The sequence below is a fragment of the Perca fluviatilis genome, chromosome 3 (assembly GCF_010015445.1).
Source record: "Perca fluviatilis chromosome 3, GENO_Pfluv_1.0, whole genome shotgun sequence".
Lineage (NCBI taxonomy): Eukaryota > Metazoa > Chordata > Actinopteri > Perciformes > Percidae > Perca > Perca fluviatilis.
In genome coordinates, this window is record NC_053114.1 from 13,663,586 (window position 1) to 13,677,107 (window position 13,522).

Consider the following 13,522-nt stretch of genomic DNA (forward strand, 5'->3'; position numbering starts at 1 on the left):
TGAAGTTATGTTCAAGTTGGTTATATTTTTTGTACATGTGGCACACTTGTTGTTTAGGTATGAGGAAATCATCTGCCCATTTGACTAAACAATACATATCTCAAATAGCTTGGTTTCTATGCGTGTGGTATTGGCATGTTTGCACCTGTTTAACTCACCCTTGCACTTTCCTGAACAGATGGTATGTTCCAGTTTAGGTGAGGCTGAGAAGGTACAAGTAGGCTCGTTCGTTATGAGCCAGGTCTGCGCAGAATCGATCGGCGCCCAATGCATGCTGGTTAGATTTGTGTCCGACTTGATCCCGACTTGCTCTGACGTCATGCACACATGGGCAACAATAACCTCACGAGTTCAAGGCGGCCGCAGTTCTGAGACGCAGGCTGTGACAGTTGCTTTTCACCGACTGCAAGACCCAGGCGGACCCAGGGCATGCTGGGAAATGCCGGCCTCTCAGCTGATCTAACAGCTCTTTGGTTCAGAATCAACTCAACATGATGACGTTTTATATAAACTTTTCAGTGATTTTGAATTGGAGGGATTTTAACTGCTATTTGTCTGATTTAAAAGTTTATTCTGTACAAACCACATGGCTGGTAGTTATGTTTAGAAGTCAGAGAGACTAAATCTGTTCAGATTACGGATCATCTACAGTCTGTTGTTAATTAAAATCAGCAACAGATCGCATGTAGAGCATTTTGAGAGCTACTGTGTCATAATAAAAACTGGAGACTGTGTACAAGCTGATATATGGGTCTGATAACATTTTATTGAATCGGAATCGGACCACAGTGTTTCTGTGACTTCCTGTTCAGCCTGAAGGCTGCTGGAAACGGCTGGATTTTTGTCACCGCCCCCTGCTGCTGCTGCCTGCTCTCGTCCACTTTACAGGCGAGGGGCAGTTCAGCTCGAACGAGCCTATTATGCCAGTCAGTGGTGTGTAGAAGGAGAAAATGGGGGTGGCATTCTGTGGGGATGTGTTTGAGTTGGTTTGTTATGTTTACCTCCGCTTGAAGTTGTTTTGTAGAACTTTCCCAAAGTTTCTTTGTGCCTCTTTTCCATTTTAACTGCTTTTAAATAAATTACTTGTCTTACTCCATTGTCTTGAGCCTGCAGTTGTTGCATTGCTCACCATGCCACCTTTTCCAGTGCAGAAAAGCTGCACTGCCCTTTTTTGTGTTAAAATTAATGTCTTCTTCCCATTAAAGGGTTTTGTAGGAAGTTTTTTTCTAATCCAAAATCAAGGGCCTAAGGATAGAGGGTGTTGTATGCTGTACAAATTGTAAAGCCCCTTGAGGCAAATTTGTGGGCTATAAAAAATAAAACTGATTTGACTTGACATTGACCATGCCTTATCCTCTGCTCCAGAGCAAAATGCATTAGATGTGTATTGTGGGTATTTGGATTATTCACTGGCCATCATCCATCACAGATGTTTGTTGAATGAGCCGTTCACATTTATAAAAGGGTTGAGAGAAAAGTCTGTAAATTATACCCCTGATGTTTGTATGGAGACCGTACTGTGTGACACTTCACTTGCTTTTGAGTAACTGTGTCATCCATTAGTTCTTGAATTAGCTGACTGATAATGATATCTAGTATGTTTTAAAAGTAAACTAGTTTTATTTAAAAAAAAAAAAAAAACTGTTTGTTTCTGTGATGAAGATTTATGACTTTGATTTACTATCTCTTAGTCATAATAGGATGAGGAAGAAATGGTCTGTATTTGAAAGACTAATGCAAGCATATATCAATTACTGTAGTAAAAGGTGCCATCTGAAGGATATGTGAAATACTGTATAGATACTGGGACAAATATAGGTCCTGCTGTTACGAAACCCTTTTTGCATTGAGCAAAATTGTGATGTTAAATAAACCATAAACCATGATTTCAATGTAAAGTGTACCATGTGAAGGCAGTAATGTATTGTGGTAAGTGTATTCAGTAGTCTTCATAACAAAGCAAAGTACAGAAGTATATATGCTAATGCTGTCGAAGTAGAAATGCTGGACTAAACAATGTAAGCATAAAAAGAATAGGGCTACGAAGGAAAATTATTTAGAAACGTTTATCATTTCAAATTCTCATACTTTTTTAGATCAAGGATTAGGCACAAGCCTCTGGTTTAGGGGCTGACATAGCATCTTTGAAACCTGTTCATGTAACTATTCTCTTCATCTTTATTTTCTGTTTTAAGTGGAACAACTGCTTGTTTCCTACGGCCTTGTGAATAGTAAAGTTGGCTCCAGCGGGGCATCTCTCACCTTCCAAAGCCTGAGCAAAAGGGAGCACAATGAGAGGTCAGACCTCGATGGATGGTTTGTATGGGTTGAGTCAGACTGCAGAAATACTGCCTCTGTGTTCTTGGAGGATGATGGAGTTTTACATCCTTGCTGAGAGCATACATGAGTCCATGGGCATTGCTTACCACTCAGCGGCCAACACTTGTACAATGACAAAGTGACTCGCTGTGTACTGTAGCAGAAAATATAACACCAAAAGACAACATTCACTTACAGCGATTTTCCAGCAACTGAGCAATCTTGCAACTGAAGTTATAACAGCAGGAACACAAGGTTTGACAAAAGAACTGGACAGGAAAGTAAAGTGCAAGTTAAACTTCCTTTACAAATTTTTTTTAAGACATATATGAAAAACTACAAGTGAAAAGAAATACAGTACATATACAAAAAAAATAAAACAAAGCATAGTCAGATAATCAGGGAAAGTATTAAAGCATGCAAGGCAACTGAAACCTATAAAAACGTGTTTTTTTAGGCAGTGCTTAAGGCAGTCAACAGATGGGTGAAGTTGATTTTGTAATCAAATATGTGTCAATAATCAAACATCCCTGGTGCTTTTATTTCACGTCACGCACATCTCTCGCCACATATCCGGTTTGTCATCACTGCACAAAAACAATGCAAAAGCAGACATATTGTAAGTTCCAGAAACAGTAGTCATTGAGCAGATTTAACGAAAGCCATTATAGACTAAGGGTTAGATTTAACTAACAATGTTTTCATCATGTTGTAAGTGATCAAGGGCTGCTTTTCTGAGGCAGTAAAAAGGGCAATAGTCTAAATGAGAATAGATTGGTGTATGATTATTAAAAAAACAATCATGTCATACAGACATACTGCTGTTGTGGTGGTGGTGTTGAGGTGTTTCATTGCTGGTTTAAAATACTATTTCCCACTATATATTGTTTCATTCAATACTAAAAAAAAACGAATTATGCTGATCGTCGATGCAACTACAATATGTCTTTGCCTTGTTAGGTGTTAGTCGAAGTTCATAATCCTGCAGGCAGCCACACAATCAAACATTTATTATTTGCTGCCACCTACTGTCTTGAGACTTTGGTACAGTAATATATTAATGAATTGTGACTGCCTGCTGCCTTCTACAGTATGTACAGTATACAAAATTGAAAAAGAAGAATTAATTCATGAAAAAGACATTTTGATTATTTTTAAAATTAACATTATAGGAAAAATATACTGGATATTTTACTTTTTAAGTATGACACTAGCATGAAAAATAACTTTTTTTGAGAAAGGATTAGTGAAGGTCTCATTGGGTTTAAGGGGGCTGACACACTTAGCCGATTATCGGCCGTTAAGACAGTCTGGCGAGGTCAGTGACGCGAATCTGTTCGGTGTGTCCCGTGCCGTCGTCCGTCTGAGGGGCTGTCGGCGTTCATTTTGGCCGACCTGGCATGTTCAGTCGCCCAGCAGGGCAGTCGGGACTCTCCCGGAAATGGGAAGCGGAATGAGGTGACTAGAGTCTCTCAAAATCTGAAGAAAATCTTTTAAACTGACCTTTGTTGATCTGGAATGAAAACAGATTCAGCAACTGCATGGCCTATTTCTCGCTTAAAATGTTTTCAGAAACATGTTTCAGTGAACTATTTTAGTACAATATGAGATTGTATTCTGAACGGCCGCCATGAGAGTCTGGCTTTGAATTTCCCATAGACAGTATATAATTTGAATTTCCGGAGAAAACAAACCCATGTCACGCGTTCGTCTAATCAGCTGCCGGTTTTCATTACCTGGGCAACAATACAGATTAGCGCCGCCTGCTGTTATTGAGATGTATTACATCTCGTCTCGTCTGGTGTGTTCTTTGGCACTTTTTGGACCAACACGGGGAGACTTTTCATTTCGACTGGCTTTTCTGTCAACGGTCGGCCATCGGCTATGTGTGTAAGCAGAACACACATAATTACAGATGATGGGTTAATTAGGTTCCACTATATTTTACAGTACACTAAGAAGAAGAAATAAGCAAAACATTGTATCAAGATAGACCATCAAATTATGTGGTTTTTATCTGCTCTATCAGCTGTATGAACATGAGACCATCCACTAGTTCGAGTAGGCTATATAGATGTTAAAATGTTTCTCTATGCTGGAGCATGTAGTAGGCGCTATGAAACACTGAGATTTTGGTTATTTATTAAGGAAATGGTTTGTCGTCTGATCAGTCTCTGTAAAGCATAGAAACGGATTTGTTCCAAAATTGATGTTTACCGGGCTTTTGATTTTTTTCCACTGTAATATACATTATATTTGAATCATACACAGATCTTTCAGTGTACTCCGGCTTTGCCCCACCCATAAACTGTGGAAATGTATTTTGTTTCATGTTTTGTTCTAATGCAATGTCATATTACTGGTTTGCTTACTTCGACAGTATCCTGCTGAAACACCCACTACCACGCACAGAGGATGGGATGGCACCAGACATGCACGTGTGAATGTCGCATGGATATTTTCAGTTTGGTGAACAAGTTGATAAAGTCAGTTTTTAAAAGTTCGGACAGCTGTTTACGGATATCATATGTGCCAACGCTGACATTGACTATGGAAATGTTAGGTTCATTTAGCTAGAACCTCAATGGCTCTATCTGTCAATCATCAGCAGTGGCAAATGGGAATAAACATGGCATTGCTGAACTTGTTCGGACATTTCTGATAAGAGTCACCTAAGGTCATCATACTCAGATCTTTCAGTACACTGCACCCATACACTGCAGAAGTTTAATGTTAGTCTCTTCTTGATTTGATTTTTTGCAAAGTCATGCTACCAGTTTGTTTACTTCTGACAGGGAGTGATTTTTTCTTTGGTAGGGTGAGGAGCACCATTTTTTTGTCTGAGTTACAGTGTAATCATTCCACCCCAACCTTCCAATCATTGGAGTAGTTCAATATACATAGGAAGTGTGATTATATTTCCTGTGCATGAAAAGATGTAAAATGTGTTGCTGTCTCTGGGCATATTTGGTCATGTTGTGCTAATGAAGATATTACCTGAAGATACTTGTTCCAGCTCAACCTTAGTACCAGTTTCAGGTTTAGGTTACTTTATTTGTACCCTTAGGTAAATTTGTTGCGCAGTTAAAATTGCAGGGCATCCACGACACACAGTTTCAGACACCACAGACAACATACAATGGGACAATAAATAACAATACAATGGGACAATAAATACAACAGTTAAAATGCTCCCGTGCTAATCAAGGTGCTACAATATCTAATAAATACCGATACTATATATAATGAATACTGAACACACTGCACTACCGTGATGGGTTTAAAGCGATGCAAAAAACCCAGAGATCACCCTCTGCAAAGCATACAGATTTGTTCCAAACTTTTTTTTTCAAAAACTTTAGATTTTTGACTCTGCTATATGCACTTTATTTGAATCAACTCAGATCTGTTAGTGCACTCAGGTTTTGGTGCACTCATTTACCGTAGAAATGTAATGTTTGTGTCTTTGCCGTTTTGTTCTCATGCAATGTCATATTACTGGTTACCCTACTTCTGTCAGGGAGTGGTTTGTTCTTTGGGTGAGGTGCAGGGAGTTTTTGCTTGAACAAATGATGGTGTGCCAATGCTAAAACACAAATGTCAGATGCTTAACTGTTGAGTTAACAAGGGTGGCTCTCTGAATTTAAAAGCTAGTAACATATTGATTGTTCCCCCCGTGGAAATGACAGTACATCGTCATGATTAAGTGTGGAGCTTAAAGAAATGTAAGAAAGAAATAAAGAAATAAGAGAAAATAAAAACAAGTGCTGCCAAGTGCTGTGACAAACAACTTAATGATATACTATTTACCACTCCTTGTCCTTTGTGTTGCTCTCTAGTTTTCTAATAAATCACTTTACTGCACACTCCTTTGATTAAAGATGATTAAATTCAGAGTGTGATGCGATAATGTGGTTTGGGCTGACTTTTGTAACGATGATTTGGATTTAAATCTCTCTTCTTTTTTTTTTTTTCAACCTATGATACTGTGCATTACTGTTACATTGCTGTGCTTCCAACCTGTAGAAGGCCTATTAGTGCTAAGCAGGAAAAGAAATACATGAAATCAAATCACCTGTCAAAACCATGCAATAACAGTGGAAATAATCAGATCAGGTTTCATATAGTGTGAACTGTTTGCTAAAATGAAATTCAAAGCAGCTATAATAACAATGGATCAAATGACTATGTGTAGTTGTTCAACAACTAGCCTTGCTCAGTACTAAGCTACCTTGTTAGCCTAGCTCGCTTGCTCTGTATTTTATTATTGATGTGAACAAGGTGATAAATGCCGGTTCATCCGGTTTGCATACAATCAAACCAGTTCAGCATGGGACACTGGACGAAGATTGTGCACATGCAAGTCTTGATCAACGGAAGTACATTTCCAAGATAAAGCTTGACATCCAGCACATCAGGCTTTGCCCCCTCTGCTTTTGCTCTCTGTGTGTTGCCGTTCTCAAAATCCCATTGCTTCAGGAAACAACACCAGCTTTCGAGTTAGCAAGCTACAAGCTGAAAATGGCAAGTTTTGAATAACAATTCCATTTTTCAAAAAGGCAGACCTGCTTGGATCTTTCGGCGAATGATTGTTAAGATTTACAAAGAATACGTTTACAGCATTTACTCTCTAACTGGGACGTTTTGGGACAGATTGGCCGGGACTGCTACGGACAAAGTACACACTGTTAAGAGCAAATTACATTTAAGTATGTATCCAGCTTATTTATGTATCCAGCTTATATATATATATATATATATATATATATATATATATATATATATGATATATAAACGTTACAGTATTGTGTGAACAGTTCATTTCATATAATATTGTATGTTGGCATTTTCTTTTGCAGGGTGCAAATGTTCCACCAAAGCAGATCCTTACCGAGACCATTTTGCAGAGCAACCTGCTGTTCGGAAGTTAGCCACCCCACCCCCCCAGGGTGATCGTGATTGGTTTAAAGAAATGCAAACAACCCACAGCTGGCTTTTCAATGCCTACCTAATCTGCACTTTATGTAGCCTATTGTATTCTGTTTTCTTGTATTTTATTGTATGTGAAACTGTATGTTGTCTTGCACGCTTATGCTTTTCTTGGCCAGGTCGTCGTTGCAAATGAGAACCTGTTCTCAACGGCCTATCTGGTTAAATAAAGGTTAAATAAATAAAATAAAATAAACAACGATGTGGAGTAAGGTCTGGCAATGCAAGACTATGCACATACTGAACTGTAGAATACGCCTGTATGAGCAAATAAATAGTCATCTAAAATAACTGATTCAAACTAATGCAAATAGACCTCCACTGCATGTTCCTGTCTTTATTAAGATAGAGTGCACTCTGAGACCTCCAGGTACCTCCTCCTGAAAGGTTTTCTGAAATGTTAGAGCAAAAGATATATGGGCCAAACCATTTAATGTATTGTACTGTATTGTATTATTGATATATAATATTATAATATTCTCCCATGGTTTGTCCCATGCACCTGTTCTCTGACAGGGCAAATTGTGCATACCAGGAAATGCATGTCAAACAAGCCTGTGCTGTTCCCTAATGGGAGGGGACAAACAGAGGTAAAAAGACAAGACATTTCCTTGTAGACATTCTCCATGCTGGACTCAAATATAGAGCAACCTCCGACAACATAAGGTATGAAACCTTTTTAACCATAAATCATACCCATCGAGAAAATAATTAACACTGTCGTAAATATTTTTTTGGCAAAACGACAAATAGATTAGTTACTAGATAAAAAATAAAAAAAAATAAAAAGGGGGAAATGCAACTGTTAAATTATAGCTCACAATCTGCAGGCTGAAACATGTAGGCTAGATCTGGGAACTAGTCTGAATAATGATAGCTCGGAAATAGTTTTTTGTTAGATAGACTTATTTTAGGACTTTATTTTAACCTTTGCAATAGCCTACATTTATTCATGCACGTTATCTCCTTAAACATTTTTTTTTTTTCGTTTTTTTGGGGGTGGGGAAGTAATAAAGTAATCACGTTAAAGAGGACTTCCGGCTTGGGTGTCTACCTTCAAGATAAAAGTGAGGAGGCAATTAAAAACGTTATATTTATTTTTATTTTAGTTCAGCAATCATTTAGTGAAAGAAATGATTTATCGTTGTTGTGGAGAATACAGATGAAATGATATTGAAATATTTGTGCTGCACAGTCAGTGTAAAGATTAGACAAATGAATGGGCAAAAATGGATCTATTGATTTTGACCACGACCCTGTCAACATAATTTGCCTTGCTACTGCTGAACTGCCCCAAAAAACGAGAAACATGCGGTCCCAAAATGCAAAAGTATAGCCTAATCAATTTTCAAATCATATAAGTTTTTTTGTGTCTACAACGTATACTAGCTATGTACCATAGAGTGAAAGGGCAGAGTAGCATGCGTTTTTACTTAAATTTGGTGCAATAAGTGTACGCTTGGCCTCGCTTTACATATACCCTAGTTTAATATATTGAAATGTTGAATTAAACTGTGATTTGGGCTTAGATTTGTGGCGATTAGATTTTATTCTGAAAGATCAGACCGGAAGTCGTATTGTTATTGCCGTAGGCGGAACACAGTCGTCATGTTTGTATCGTATAGGTAGCATCACTGCTGGTCTGTAGCTAGCTACATATTAGCTCATGTAAATGCTGCGGTTTTTTTTACCCAGGCTGCTCTTCTTTCTCTGTAATCATGAACAGGACACAGCTGAAGCGGTCCAGTATATTGAGGATGGCTCTAGCCGGTTCGGAAACAATGGACGGACATGGAGAGACTTTCATATTCCGTGCTGTCAGAATAGGTGCTGTGGTTGCACTGTACTGGTTCATTTCAATAACTATGGTGTTCCTTAATAATTACCTGCTGGACAACCGAGACCTGGACGCGCCGTTATTTGTTACTTTCTATCAGTGTTTGGTGACTGTCGGACTGTGCTGGCTCATGCAGCTGCTGTCCAAGTTGTGCCCGGGACTCATCGACTTCCCCTCGGTCAAACTCGACGTGAAGACGTCACGAGAGGTCCTGCCGCTGTCCATTGTGTTCATTGCCATGATCACCTTCAACAACCTGTGCCTGAAACATGTCGGTGTGGCTTTCTACACGGTCGGTCGTTCACTCAGCACAGTGTTTAATGTGCTGTTATCGTACGTTATCCTAAAACAAACCACGTCATACCAAGCCATACTGTGCTGTGGGATCATTCTAGGTATGTTAACTTTCCTTTCTTTTCTGGATGTGAATTGTAAAGCAGCATTTTCTCTTATACAAATTGTAAATTATTTGTGCATACTTGCATTTGAAAGTATTCTTATATAATTTGCTGAAATAGGTATATAGCTTAAAATAAATCCTCCACTCATATCACATCAATTCAACTCTCTCAACTAATATAAGCATGGCCAAAAGAGCAAGTTTTAACATATCTCTACATTTTGTAGTGAAATGCTTTGTTGCCCCCTCCAGTACCGTGTGTGCTTGACATAATAAATACCAAAATTACAATGTATACATAAAAAAGATAATATAATATTTGCAAATGTTAAATATGGTGCAACTATGAAATGGATGCTGGGGAAGAGTAAAGGCAATAGTCAATAACATCAGATGTGTAGTCTATCAGGAGCCCTGGCAGTGTCCTCATTCAGTATTTAGATGTTCCTGAGGGAAGTAGCACCTCTCCGTTTGGGCCTTATGCCATTACACCCATGTGACACCTTATTTCAAAACCATAGACATTTAATATAGTGCTATAACAGCTTCCTCTCCTGTGGAACATGGCTCCCATTCAGCCACAACAGCATTAGTGTGGTGGAACACTAATGTTGTGGCGATAAGGCCTGGCTGGCAGTGACCATTCCTGTTCATCCTAAACATGTTAGATGGTGTGTGCAGGACGGTAAGTTCTTCTAAACCAAACTCACAAGTTTTTTGTAATGAATCTGGCTTTGTGTCATTTTCATGTTGGAAATAGGAAAGGGCCTTCCCCAAACCTTTGCAATGAAGTTGAAGGGCCCTATCTTGCACCTGGCGCAGCGCAGCACAAAGCCCGCCCGACGACGTGTCTTTGTTAAGACCGACGCAGTTGTCAATTTCCCGTCCAGCGCCCGCGTCGTTTAAATAGCAAATGCACCTGCGCCAGTCTTTGCGCCCATGGGCGTGCTGGTCTTACAGGGAAGTGTGTTCAGGTGAATTCTTGGCGTGTTACTGTATTGAATACAGCATGCCACAGACACAAAAAGCTTGTTACACACGCATACACACACACGGAAGCGCAGCAGCACACAAACTACAAACGCACCTGGCTTTTAAAGGGAATGGGAGATGACCCTCTGATTGGTTTATTGCATGTTACGCCCAAAACACACCTATGAATGAATGAAGTAATAAGTACTACTCTTTTGAACCCTGCGCCCGGTGCAAAGACCCTTTTTCCCGCCATAAAAACTAGCAAAATTGGATTTGGACACGCCCTAAACGCACCTGCGTCATGTGCTTCACACCGTGCGCTTAGATCGTTAAAATAGGGCCCAAGTGTGCTATTGTCTAAACTATCATTGTATGCTGTAGCATCAAACTCTCCCTTAATCAACTTTCAACTTTATTATCCCGAAGAAAATTTGATCTGCAGCGGGTATCAAATCACATCAAGGACCATAACAAACAAAATATACCACTGAAATTAGGGAAACCGAAAACCGAAAAAGAGGAAACCAAGACCGAAACACAGAAAGAAATTATGCCAATTATTAGTACAATTGCATTTATGGCTATGACTGTGTACTAACTTTACTAAAATCAAGGCATTGCAATTGTATAAATTAATATTAAAGTTTAATAAAAAAATATCTAGCAGAAATATGGCTACAATCCGTTATCCTTATCTGATATCCTGTATCACATACAGTATATAGTAGTCTAAGAACAGAATAGCTTACTTATTATTATTATTATTATTATTATTATTATTATTATTATTATTATTATTATTACTAGTTTCAAATAGTATTTCAATTTCTGGCTGAAAATCTGAAATAAATGTAGAGAAATATAACAAATATTCATTTGCATGACTTTGAAAATACCAGTAGAAAGATATTGAAACATGTCAGTGCTGAAATTCAGCTGACAGCAGCTTGGCTGCTCTGTTGTCAGAAATGCTTTGTTGTGTACTGTAATATCGCAGTCCTGCAATGTGGCCATGCTTCTCAGGTGGATTCTGGCTTGGTGTGGACCAGGAAGGCGTGGCAGGGTCCCTCTCCTGGTCAGGTGTCTTCTTTGGGGTGGTGGCCAGCGCTTGTGTCTCTCTAAACGCCATCTACACCAAGAAGGTGATGCCAGCGGTGGACGGCAACATCTGGAAACTCTCCTACTACAACAACATTAATGCCTGCGTCCTCTTCCTCCCACTCATTCTCGTGTTTGGAGAGTTGGGCAATCTCGCCCACTTCAGCCTCCTGACTGACGTCAGGTTTTGGGGCATGATGACGCTCGGAGGAGTGTTTGGTTTCGCCATTGGCTACGTCACAGGCCTCCAGATCAAGTATACCAGTCCACTCACGCACAACGTCTCGGGGACAGCAAAGGCCTGTGCGCAGACTGTTATCGCGGTTGTGTACAACTCTTCCAGTAAAAGCCTGCTGTGGTGGACCAGTAACCTGTTGGTTCTTTGTGGCTCGTCAGCCTACACTTGGGTCAAAAGTCTAGAAATGAAGAAGCCTTCTCCTCACAGAGACCCTCCGGACTCAGCCAAGGAAAAACTGCTGCCAGGGGAAAAAGGCAGCTTGGGAGTGTAACGGTTGTAACTAGGCTGAGAAACTTTCTTTTTTTTTTTTTATACGTGGGGTGAGAGTATGAAATAATGTAATATTTAGGACATGACTGATTAATGTTTGAGGTGATTATGCACACATGGAATCAGTGATTTTGGTTAGGTTTAATAGTCTTTGGGTTTTATACAGTTGCACTTGAAGCCTGAAGAAATTTTTATATATATATATATATATATATATAATTTTTTTTTTTTATTTAAAGCTATTCACATGCATTTGGGGCAGTGTAACAATTCTTTTAAAATGAGATGACTAAGTAATATAATAATGTGTCTTTTATGGTCCAGTCTACATGTCTAAGTGAAGAAAACAAAATCATGTTTTTATTCATAGGCAGGGTTTTTCCAACATAGAGACATTTTTGGCGCCCCTCCTCCCCAAAGAGGTTTCAGCCAGATCCAAAGGAAAATCACCAGCACAAAAACATCGGGAGGAGTAGACGCTGCTGATATAGTGGCATCAGTATTGAATTGAGACATATTTATAACTGGATATGGTTGGGTTTTTTTTTCAAGAGGACTTGGGCACCCACCAACTCTGCCCGGGTACAGTACGAAGTGTTCAAACTTTTGGCATCAAGTGAACTCGGATATGGGCCCAGATCCCTGATGTAAAATAACCCTTATTACATTATATTCCATTGTATTTCATTATATTTTGAATTGTCACCTGCCTCCTGAGTTTTGTGTTTTCCTTTTAGATACATAAAGACGGTTCCACCATAAATTGGTGCATACAAATGTATCAGAATCCAGGAAATGAAGTGTTTGGTGCTCAATATTTGCTGGGGAGGACCCTCAGACCCCAGCTTGATATGTGTACCCCCCCCCCCACCCCCCCTCCTCCTCAAAGGACCATTCTGAGCCAGGAAAAACCCTGATATGGAGGGTATATTTAGTACTCTGATTGAGGGTATTGGTGTCACACCGAAATTGAAACTTTTTTTTTTTTTACACATATTGTTTCAGTTATGTATTTAATTATATAAATATGAAATGTGTGTTAGCAGGGGTGTGAAACATACAAGTGTATGTCACTATCTTGTTAAGGTTTTTAAGGGAGTCACTGGCTGAGAACAAGTCTGCTTTCTCAAATATGAACACAGCCAAGACAGAAGGATCTGTAATATCCTGTAGTTAGGTAACTTAGGTAACCTAACCTAGGTAAACCGAAACCTTGTGTCAGTGGGACTGACATACGATAGGCCTTTTTATCTCCAAAGAAAGAACTCCTTAAGCATTTTTACAGCCATAAACTTGTACATCATTTGCTACAGCCCAATATGTTTCTCAGCTGGTCAAATTGTAAATTGTAAACCCAGGCGATGGCATAAGGTCTATGAAAATATATTTGCATTTC

At 39.2% G+C, this 13,522-nt stretch overlaps 1 protein-coding gene across 2 annotated transcripts; it reads left to right on the forward strand.

Annotated features, from left to right (window-relative positions):
• Positions 1–7,891: 7,891 nt before the first annotated feature.
• Positions 7,892–12,836, forward strand: slc35c1 (solute carrier family 35 member C1). Of its 2 annotated transcripts, XM_039795669.1 has the most exons (3): positions 7,892–7,974; positions 9,035–9,540; positions 11,544–12,836. In XM_039795669.1, the coding sequence occupies exons 2-3, from the start codon at positions 9,066–9,068 to the stop codon at positions 12,125–12,127; spliced, it is 1,059 nt and encodes a 352-aa protein (XP_039651603.1). In that variant the 5' UTR covers positions 7,892–7,974; positions 9,035–9,065; the 3' UTR covers positions 12,128–12,836. The 2 variants fall into 2 exon arrangements, with proteins under 2 accessions (XP_039651603.1, XP_039651602.1); XM_039795668.1 differs by lacking the exon at positions 7,892–7,974 and having other exon boundaries at positions 8,881–9,540.
• Positions 12,837–13,522: the final 686 nt, after the last annotated feature.